This window comes from Haemorhous mexicanus, chromosome 6 (assembly GCF_027477595.1).
Source record: "Haemorhous mexicanus isolate bHaeMex1 chromosome 6, bHaeMex1.pri, whole genome shotgun sequence".
In the NCBI taxonomy this organism is placed as follows: Eukaryota; Metazoa; Chordata; class Aves; order Passeriformes; family Fringillidae; genus Haemorhous; species Haemorhous mexicanus.
The window spans coordinates 1,802,392-1,813,981 of NC_082346.1; the positions used below are offsets into that span (position 1 = coordinate 1,802,392).

Sequence of the window (11,590 nt, forward strand, 5' to 3'; positions counted from 1 at the left end):
CATCCTCCTCCTCCTAAAACACATCACTGCAATCCTCATCCTGCTCCTCCTAAACACATCCCTGCAATCCTCATCCTGCTCCTCCTAAAACACATCCCTGCAATCCTCATCCTGCTCCTAAAACACATCCCTGCAATCCTCATCCTGCTCCTCCTAAACACATCCCTGCAATCCTCATCTTACTCCTAAAACACATCCCTGCAATCCTCATCCTGCTCCTAAAACACATCCCTGCAATCCTCATCCTGCTCCTAAAACACATCCCTGCAATCCTCATCCTGCTCCTAAAACACATCACTGCAATCCTCATCCTGCTCCTAAAACACATCCCTGCAATCCTCATCCTGCTCCTAAAACACATCACTGCAATCCTCATCCTGCTCCTAAAACACATCCCTGCAATCCTCATCCTGCTCCTCCTAAAACACATCCCTGCAATCCTCATCCTGCTCCTCCTAAAACACATCCCTGCAATCCTCATCCTGCTCCTAAAACACATCCCTGCAATCCTCATCCTGCTCCTCCTAAAACACATCACTGCAATCCTCATCCTGCTCCTAAAACACATCCCTGCAATCCTCATCCTGCTCCTGCTAAACACATCCCTGCAATCCTCATCTTACTCCTAAAACACATCCCTGCAATCCTCATCCTGCTCCTAAAACACATCCCTGCAATCCTCATCCTGCTCCTAAAACACATCCCTGCAATCCTCATCCTGCTCCTAAAACACATCACTGCAATCCTCATCCTGCTCCTGAAACACATCACTGCAATCCTCATCCTGCTCCTCCTAAAACACATCCCTGCAATCCTCATCCTCCGCCTAAAACACATCCCTGCAATCCTCATCCTGCTCCTAAAACACATCCCTGCAATCCTCATCCTGCTCCTCCTAAAACACATCACTGCAATCCTCATCCTGCTCCTAAAACACATCCCTGCAATCCTCATCCTGCTCCTAAAACACATCACTGCAATCCTCATCCTGCTCCTAAAACACATCACTGCAATCCTCATCCTGCTCCTAAAACACATCCCTGCAATCCTCATCCTGCTCCTCCTAAAACACATCCCTGCAATCCTCATCCTGCTCCTCCTAAAACACATCCCTGCAATCCTCATCCTGCTCCTAAAACACATCCCTGCAATCCTCATCCTCCTCCTAAAACCCATCCCTGCAATCCTCATCCTGCTCCTAAAACACATCCCTGCAATCCTCATCCTGCTCCTAAAACACATCCCTGCAATCCTCATCCTCCTCCTAAAACACATCACTGCAATCCTCATCCTGCTCCTCCTAAAACACATCCCTGCAATCCTCATCCTGCTCCTAAAACACATCACTGCAATCCTCATCCTGCTCCTCCTAAAACACATCACTGCAATCCTCATCCTGCTCCTAAACCACATCACTGCAATCCTCATCCTGCTCCTAAAACACATCACTGCAATCCTCATCCTGCTCCTAAAACACATCACTGCAATCCTCATCCTGCTCCTCCTAAAACACATCACTGCAATCCTCATCCTCCTGCTCCTAAAACACATCCCTGCAATCCTCATCCTGCTCCTAAAACACATCCCTGCAATCCTCATCCTGCTCCTAAAACACATCCCTGCAATCCTCATCCTGCTCCTCAGCACTCGGACATCTCAGTCTCCCTTTCCTTCAGCCACATGTAGCTGAGCAAAGAATATTTATGCCTCTCCCATACAGTACAGCAGAAATACCAATAAAGATGTTGCACTAGTTGCCATAACAACTGCTTTTAACAGGAATAGGAGTAAGGAATACAATTTCTTTTTTTTTTTTTTTTGTCCACAAACTAACAGTGTGCTCATTATTGCTAAGCAGAGCCTTGTAATGAGCTGAATTCTTTTAAAGCTTTTACCCTTGTGGATGTGTTTTAGATCTGTCTTTTACCTTTCAGAATAGTAACAATTCTAATTGACACCCTAGGTTCTGGTATATGCTTCTCCCACTTCCTCCCCACGTATAAAGCCCAAGATTTTTTTTCTACAAAATTACTGACATAGAGGTAACATCAGCTTGTCTGTAGAAAACATCACCTGCACTGCACAGGTAGTCAGAGTCCATGTGTGTCTTCAAGATAAATTGCAGTGATCAGTAACAGCACCAGGCAACAGTGACCACAGAGATCACAATATTTTCCAATATCTCATAATTCACCCGCCTATTAAAAGGGGACAGGGGCTCAATTTTACATATGTTGTCATTTTTGATGACTGCACTTTTCAGGGATTCACTTGTTTCCAAGCCACTCTACACAAGCAGGGAAAGCAGCTGGTTTGGCCTGAACACCAGGCAGGGAGAACCACGTCCAGCTGAGGCTGCAGACCCTTGGAAAGGGCCAGAGAACAGAGAGGAGAAAAAGGGTTGTTGGCAGAGGGTGAGAGACACACAGGGGTGACAAATCTGTGCTTCAAAGTGCAGCACCCTGCCTAAGACCTGTGGAGTGACAGAGTCATAGATCAGAAATAACTCACAATTCTTAAGGTAGGAGGGATTCCCCAGTTGCTGCCTAGCAAGGCAGGGTGCTGAAAGCACAGAGAACAATTCCACTTTAAGTTTTAAAACTTCCAGCATATGGGAGTGTGTGGTGGAGAGAGGAACTGCACACAGCTGTTTGCAAAGTCTTGGAAGAACATAACAAGTTTAACAGCTGGTCACAGGGAAATCAAGCTAGCGCAGCATTCTGGTTATGATTGTGTTGTTTAAAGTCCCAAATGCAATTTTTTGTAATTCTCCTGCAGATATTTTTAGTGCTGCACTCTCTCAATCCTTACCATCTGAGGAGACAAGTGACTCCATGTCCCCTAGAAACTGCAGGCACCACAGGCACTGGCTGTGCACAGTAGGATCCAGCTGTTCCTGGAAATAGTGGATGTCACAGTTCTGCACACATCCCTTCTGACAGCTGGGTGATCTGGGGCCAGCCCTGCTCCCCCACTCCACAGATAACTTTGCACCAGTGCTGCCATCCCTCACACAATAAAACACCACTTTCATTTTGTAATGTGTTCTGAAAACTGGTAATTCTACACAGCCTATGCATTCAAGTGTAACTTCCTCTAGGAGAAATTCCCCACCAACTCACCCCAAGGAATTGTTTTATGGGGTACATTAGAGCTTATCCCAGTCTGTACTGACATAAAGCAACTGCTGAATGCTGAATCCAGGGAATTGCTTGCAAACCTGTGTGCAGAGACAGCACTCCAGCCTGTGTGAGCCATGGGCTCCTACAAACCTTGTTCCCACAACCTGGTGGACACCCAGAGCTGATCAAAGGTTGCTCAGCCTGGCTGGATTCAGTCTGGCTCTGCCCAGGGTGCAGTCACAGCCACACTGCTCCTGCTGCAGCAAGAGCACTGCAGAAAGGCACTTGGGTGAGCTCTGGCTGCTGAGCATCCAAAATTATCTGCTCCGAATTGCTGCCCCCCTAAATGCTGCTCCCCTAAATTATCTGCTCTCCCCTAAATCCTGCTCCCCTAAATTATCTGCTCTCTCCTAAATCCTGCTCCCCTCTAAATGCTGCTCTCCCCTAAATGCTGCTCTCCCCTAAATGCTGCTCTCTCCAATGCTGCTCCCCTAAATGCTGCCCCCCTAAATGCTGCTCTCTCCAATGCTGCTCTCCCCTAAATGCTGCACTGTCTTTAATGCTGCTCCCCCCTAAATGCTGCTCTCCCCTAAATGCTGCTCCCCCCTAAATCCTGCTCCCCCCTAAATGCTGCTCCCCTAAATGCTGCTCTCCCCAATGCTGCTCTCCCCTAAATGCTGCTCTCCCCTAAATCCTGCTCCCCTCTAAATGCTGCTCTCTCCCAAATGCTGCTCTCCCCTAAATGCTGCTCCCCTAAATGCTGCTCTCCCCTAAATGCTGCTCTCTCCAATGCTGCTCTCTCCAATGCTGCTCTCCCCTAAATGCTGCTCCCCTAAATGCTGCTCTCCCCTAAATGCTGCTCCCCTAAATGCTGCTCTCTCCTAAATGCTGCTCTCCCCTAAATGCTGCTCTCCTCTAAATGCTGCTCTCCTCTAAATGCTGCTCTCCCCTAAATGCTGCTCCCCTAATGCTGCTCCCCTACATGCTGCTCTCCTTAATGCTGCTCCCCCCTAAATGCTGCTCTCCCCTAAATCCTGCTCCCCTCTAAATGCTGCTCTCCCCTAAATGCTGCTCTCCCCAATGCTGCTCTCCCCTAAATGCTGCTCTCTCCAATGCTGCTCTCCCCTAAATGCTGCTCCCCTAAATGCTGCTCTCCCCTAAATGCTGCTCCCCTAAATGCTGCTCTCCCCTAAATGCTGCTCCCCTAAATTATCTGCTCTCCCCTAAATCCTGCTCACCTAAATGCTGCTCTCCCCTAAATGCTGCTCTCCTAAATGCTGCCCCCCTAAATGCTGCTCTCCCCTAAATGCTGCTCACCTAAATGCTGCTCTCCCCTAAATGCTGCTCTCCTAAATGCTGCTCCCCTAAATGCTGCTCCCCTAAATGCTGCTCTCCCCTAAATTCTGCTCTCCCCTAAATGCTGCTCCCCTAAATGCTGCTCCCCTAAATGCTGCTCTCCCCTAAATGCTGCTCCCCTAAATGCTGCTCTCCCCTAAATGCTGCTCTCCCCTAAATGCTGCTCTCCCCTAAATCCTGCTCCCCCCTAAATGCTGCTCTCCCCTAAATGCTGCTCTCCCCTAAATGCTGCTCTCCCCTAAATGCTGCTCCCCTAAATGCTGCTCTCCCCTAAATGCTGCTCTCCCCTAAATGCTGCTCTCCCCTAAATGCTGCTCCCCTAAATGCTGCTCTCCTAAATGCTGCTCCCCTAAATGCTGCCCCCCTAAATGCAGCTCTCCCCTAAATGCAGCTCTCCCCTAAATGCTGCTCTCCCCTAAATGCTGCTCTCCCCTAAATGCTGCTTTCCCCTAAATGCTGCTCTCCCCTAAATGCTGCTCCCCCCTAAATGCTGCTCCCCTAAATGCTGCTCCCCCCTAAATGCTGCCCCCCTAAATGCTGCTCTCTCCTAAATCCTGCTCTCCCCAAATGCTGCTCCCCCCTAAATGCTGCTCTGCCCTAAATGCTGCTCTCCCCTAAATGCTGCTCCCCTAAATGCAGCTCTCCCCTAAATGCTGCTCTCCCCTAAATGCAGCTCTCCCCTAAATGCTGCTCCCCTAAATGCAGCTCTCCCCTAAATGCTGCTCTCCCCTAAATGCAGCTCTCCCCTAAATGCTGCTCCCCTAAATGCTGCTCTCTCCAATGCTGCTCTCCCCTAAATCCTGCTCCCCTAAATGCTGCTCCCCTAAATGCTGCTCTCTCCTAAATGCTGCTCTCTCCAATGCTGCTCTCCCCTAAATGCTGCTCTCCCCCAAATGCTGCTCCCCCCTAAATGCTGCTCCCCTAAATGCTGCTCTCCCCTAAATGCTGCTCTCCCCTAAATGCTGCTCCCCTAAATGCTGCTCTCCCCTAAATGCTGCTCTCCCCTAAATGCTGCTCTCTCCAATGCTGCTCCCCTAAATGCTGCTCTCCCCTAAATGCTGCTCCCCTAATGCTGCTCCCCTAAATGCTGCTCCCCTAAATGCTGCTCTCCCCTAAATGCTGCCCCCCTAAATGCTGCTCTCTCCAATGCTGCTCCCCTAAATGCTGCTCTCCCCCAAATGCTGCTCTCCCCTAAATGCTGCTCTCTCCAATGCTGCTCCCCTAAATGCTGCTCTCCCCTAAATGCTGCTCCCCTAAATGCTGCTCCCCTAAATGCTGCTATCTCCCAAATGCTGCTCTCCCCTAAATGCTGCTCTCTCCAATGCTGCTCTCCCCTAAATCCTGCTCCCCTAAATGCTGCTCTCCCCCAAATGCTGCTCTCCCCTAAATGCTGCTCCCCTAAATGCTGCCCCCCTAAATGCTGCTCTCCCCTAAATGCTGCTCCCCTAAATTATCTGCTCTCCCCTAAATCCTGCTCCCCCCTAAATCCTGCTCTCCCCTAAATGCTGCTCTGCCCTAAATGCTGCTCTCCCCTAAATGCTGCTCTCCTAAGTCCCCAGAACTATTTCCACCTCTTTCTCATCACATTTTTACCAGTAAGCAATGCACAAATTGTTGTCCTGAGCTCTCCTAAAGACAAACTGGGCAGGAAACCAGGTTGGATGTGAGGATTCCATCTCTAATGATATTGTATAATTATGTCTCTAATGGGGTTATAAAATGATGGGATAAAGCATTATAGCTGTTTGAACTTGGCAATCATTTACAGTTTCAGAACTAATACCTTGTAATTGCTGATCATTTTGTCACAGCAGCAATTTCACCAAAATACTAGACTCTATTTTATACTATTATAATGAAGTATTTACATTTACCATAAAAATAAATTACCATTTAGCAAAAAAAAAAAAAAACCAACAAAAAAGAGCATGTGTCAATATTGCAACCTTGGAATTAAGAAACTGGGTATAATTATGCAAAGGAAAGAAAAAAAAGAAAAAAATAGCTTTTAAATCTTTCCAAAATTAAGACTGTTCATAAAACAGCAATATTATGTGACATTATATGGTTTAAAGTATTTCTGGAGAAGGACTAATTAGGTCTCACAGTTTAAAAATAAATAAACATGTGTACAATACATTATCAAACTCATTGTTTTGAATACCTTCCCAGACCTTGACAGGTCCTCAAGCTCCTTGGCTTTCTAGACCCTCTTTTCTACTGGCCAACCTTGCTTTGCAGGCTTTCAGTGGAACAAATTTCTGACACCTGCAGGTGTTGCTGTGTGGAAATTGTCAAACTCCTAAAAGGAGTTTCAGGGAAATTGTAATGAAAAACTCAGGAATTTGTAATTAAAAATGTAAAAGTTATGAGAGTACACTAGGAAAATGAAAACTTGGACTTTTTCAAAGGATCTGAAGTGTTTCATTTCAATCATTAGTGGATGAAACACTGAGTCCTGCCATGATCCAGGTTTTGCTTAGCACTTCTCTGTAGAAAGAGAAACATCTCTGCTGCACCTGGCTCCTTTTTTAAGCTTCAGCTTCACCAGAAATGATTATGTACAGAAGTATGGGATGTAATTCCTGAAGATGTGGCTGGTTATGTTCTCTGAACCCTCATGTGAGTTCAGTCACTTCTCAAAACCAGCAGGATGAGAAGGTGTCACTATGGCACACGAAAGAACACAGGCACACACTGCTGCTCTCAAGGGGAAGAGCTAAAGGGAAGTTTATTTTTTGATTCTAACATTTATAGTTTTGTAAAAGGGACAGTGGATTGGAGGGTGACAGTGCCACCTCTCCAGTGACACTGCACAAACCAACAGCCCATCAAATTTCTCCTCCTCCATAAAAGGATGCAAAACAATGAGTTATTTACAGAAAGTGTGTGAGAAAGTTCTCTACAAGAATGTCAACATCAGAGGGCTTAGAAAATGTTAAAAAATCAGGGTGAAATGCCTGCTTTCCCTTTTGTCAGCAATTAACACCCCTCCCTCTGAAGTGGCAGTTACATTAAATAACCTTCTTTCCCCAGGAATAAAACCCCATTTTCCCCAACTTTCAGGGGAGTGATTTTCCTAAACAACACCTTTTTGAAGCAGTCTGGCAAGGGTTTTTCCTCTCTCCAGTGCACTTTATCACAGTGTTTCTATTTTATTGCAGTGGAACCATGCTTCATGAAGAGAAATTAGAGCTGCTGCTGCTGCCACCACCAGGCCTGCTGACCCACAGGAGCTTGGTGCTGCACTCCATCACCAGTCAGAGGTTTCAGGGCACCCACCCTAAGCCCAGCAGCATGTTCCCATTGTTCCCATGCCAGAACACCTGTGCATCAGCATTACTGGTGCCCTGCAGGCAGCACAAGGCAGGGAACAGGTGCTGGGCACTGGCAGGTGGCACACATCCAGTTCCCTTTGCTAGACCAGTATAGCAAAGGATGTCATAATTAATTAATAAAATTGATATTTGAAATAGAAAGCATCCTGCATCCTTTTCATGCAAGAAGCAGCACGGGCAGAAACATCTTCAGAAACCACCACATGTCCTGCACCTTGAATGAGCTCACTGCTAGGGCCCTCCTTGGATTGATCTGGAGGATTTCAAAGCTCTCTGCAGATGAAATGCCTTTGAGTTACATCATGACTCTTGCCACTTGGCAGAGGAGTTCAGCAGCTTCCCCCAGGTCACAGCACATCTCCACCACCAGCAGCCAGAGAAACATTTCCAGAGACTGAAATGGCTGCTGTGTCCAAATTCCATTTGTGCATCTCAGCATCTTCACCAGGAATACTTGCCACCTACTTATACCAGTGGTGGTATATTGAAAATTTAAATTTAAAATCCTGCCTAAGTAATTTATTAGTCATTATAACATTCCCGTGAAATAGGGAATTTATCTCTGTTGTACACCAAGTGAAAATGAGGCATAAAGAAATACTTTGTACAGCAAGCTATGAACTAGTCCAGTATAAGAAATGACTAGAGTATGATTTTTGAAGTGGATGTTCATTTTAAATCACCATGAATCCCCTATTTTAGTACTCTCTCCAAACATCAGGTGCTGAGTTTCATCTACAAGCAGTGAAACAGGATTTTAAGGAAAAAAAAAAATTATCAAGGTAATCCATCTGACTACTAAAACACATGCATACTGGACTATGCAGCTAGAAACTAATTAATACTTAATAATTAATTATTCCTTAATTAATACAATTATACTTTGCCAGGATGAGAGGCAGAGAATTTCCTCCAAATCCACTGCACTGGGAAAAGTGAAGCAGCACAGACTTTGCTGTTAATGGGAATTGGAACCAGGCAGGAGTTGAGCACTAAAATTTGGCAAGTTTCTCCTGAAGAACATGGAAATATGTACCCTAAAGAGTTCTTAATTTTTGTTTTTCTGGGGGGAGCCAGGGGTGTGCCAGGCCTGGGAGTGAGGCAGCAGAAAGAGCAAAGTTGCATGCTCGTGTGGTTTTGGGGATTTTTTCATTTTGCTGTTTTCATTTTTTCTCTCCTAGACCTAACCCAGCAGATAAAAGCTTTTACATTCTCTAGGAAGTGCATGAAAGCTGGGTCTGCCCTGCAGAGAGCTGAAGCTCTGGGCAGCTCCCACTCATGCCCTGCCCTCCTGGCACTGTGTGCTCTGGCACAGGGGACACTGCAGAGCTGCCAGAGGAGCCCTGCTGGGAAAGTGGGATTTACATGTGGAAGGCTGATCTGGAGAGTTCTGGTAACTTCCAGGAGGGACAACGGTGTGTTGTTCACTGAATTTTGTCTTCTCAGGGCATTCAGTCCAGGGAGAAACACTTCTAATAAATATTATTGCAAGAGCACTCAGAGAACACCCACTGCTCTACAAGTACTCAAGGAGCCCTCATCCCTGCTCTGAGGAATTCACAATTTGCAAGGCACAGAAAAGCAGAGGGAAAGAATGGCACAGGCACAACTCATGAAGGGCACTGGCTGATCCCAGGAGTTCTCTGCATGCAGGCAGGCAAGCACATGCACAGGCAAAAATCATCCCTGCACTTACACCTCTAAATAACTTTTATCACCCGGGAAATGGAATAAAAACAGAAGAGGATATCCAGCCAAGATGGTAACAAAAAAAATGAACCTTTGGGAAGATGTCTCAGGTTCAAAGAGAAAGCAAATCATGATGGTAGCAGCCTGCCAAGAAAACAGGAGCAGTTCTGCTGGATGTGAGGAGCAGCAGCAGGGATAGAGCTGGCAGCACCAGCCTGACAGAATCCAGAGGCACTTGTGCATTAACAAGTCTTCATCCTGAGAAAGCCAAGCTGGAATACAAAGACACCACCAGCACTAAGCCAGGATGAGCAGTTCAGGTACTGGCATGATCAAAAGGAAATTCTTTTTCTCAGAGCAGGCCTCTGGAAGAAAAGGTTATTTGTGTCTGCTGCAACGGGGTGACAGGCCAGAGGATGAAGTGAAAGAGAGCTCAGATTAAAGTTCTCTGGTTTCTAGGGATACAGGAGAAAGACAGGAGAATAAAAAGCTGAAAAGCAGAGGGAGAAAATTCTTTAGTTCCAATCTGCTTTTGTTGTTGTTTATTATAGGTTTTGTGGGGTTAGGTTTTTTTTTAGAGATGAAAAACTGACAAGATGCTACTGGTTCTTAAAATATTCCTTTTCCCTCTGGTTAAAGCTTGCATTCGAGTTCCTGTATGTTTAAAAATTCCAAACTTGCCCCAAGCCTACCCCAATTCTGGGCTTCTGGCCCCAGCTGATGTGTTTGCATTTGCACCAGGCTCAATAATCAGCTGGAAAACAGAATAGCAGTGTGGAAAACTGCTGGTTGAGAATGCTCAAAATTGATGGGAAAAAATGGAAAGAAAATGGAAAGGAGCTGGAGGTGAGTAAAGGGAAGCAAAGCATGCAGCAACTACAGGAACACAGGAGTGCTTGTCCCAAAGAACAAGGGAGGCAGGAGCTGGAGTGAGGGATGGGGCACAGATCTGTGAGAGCTGAGGGTGTTCTTCTGTGAGAAAAGAACAAGGTTCTGAGGGAGAGGATGGCTGTCCAGCCTAAAGGAAACATTATAAACAAGATTTTTAAATGATCAAAAGAAAACACGTCACAAAGAAATGCAGTTCAAAATCCAATTTATACCACCTTGTACACTTCTAAGTGCTAGCAGAGAACTTTCTAAGGGATAACTTTATGCTCCCCAAATAAAATGAAATATCTGACTAATTTTTTTTTTTTTGTCTACACACAATTACTAACATTCAAAGACATGATAGGACTGAAGGGAAAAAAAAAACAAACCACAAAAAATAAATCAAGAGCATAACCACAGTGTCATGGTCCACTCATCCCTCATTTCCCCATAGGTACAGAGCCCTAGTAAGTCACTGTGAAAAAAAGCAAACATACAGAATTTGAAAACCTACTCATCTACAAGCTTAAAAGTTGTGCTTTACTGTGTCCTGAAAGCAATTGCTTGTCATTCTCCTGAAAGATAAAAAATGCAGGCACAGCTAAGCAGCAGTCTGTGCTGCCACACAAATGCAGCATGGCACAATGCAACGTCCCAGGCACCATCAAATGCCTGCTGACATAAAAATATGCAACTGCAGATTCTTAAATCGTGCAACATCAATAGGAGTCCAATGAGAATTAGTACAAAGCCATTGATTTCTTTCTGATGGATTTTTTTTCCCCTGGGGTGAGACAATAAACAGTGGCTGGGGTACATAATCTGAACTCTGTTACAAAAAACTAGTTTCATGCAGTTTAATTCCCATAAGGATTATGTTGAATCCCAGCACTAATAATTAAAAAATACAAAGCTAAAATGGGTTTCAATATTCTTTTTTCATGTTTTCTGTTGTTGCCTGCCCCAGGAAGCCAGAGAAGCAGAGTTTATAAGAACCACACATTCTTATTTGTTATGCTGTTCTGCACAGCCACAGCTACAGGATAAGAATTCCACTTCCAAATTATACTGTCAGCAAATGGCCTTTTCCTTTCCTTTTGGAAAGGTTTGCCAAGCCCTCTGGGATCAAAAGTGATACCATTGGAAGATGGATGGGAGAATATGGAGAAATAAACAGAAAATTCAGTCATTTTCCAGCCTGGTGTACCATAG

General features: G+C 45.5%; 1 protein-coding gene across 1 annotated transcript in view; it reads left to right on the forward strand.

The window, feature by feature from the left end:
- GALNT18 (polypeptide N-acetylgalactosaminyltransferase 18) overlaps positions 1 to 7,930 on the forward strand; it is a 246,427-nt gene extending 238,497 nt beyond the window's left edge. The window contains exon 12 of the mRNA XM_059848289.1: positions 7,643 to 7,930. Within this exon, the coding sequence (XP_059704272.1) occupies positions 7,643 to 7,660 (18 nt within the window). The 3' untranslated portion in view covers positions 7,661 to 7,930. The remainder of the gene's footprint in view (positions 1 to 7,642) is intronic.
- Positions 7,931 to 11,590: the final 3,660 nt, after the last annotated feature.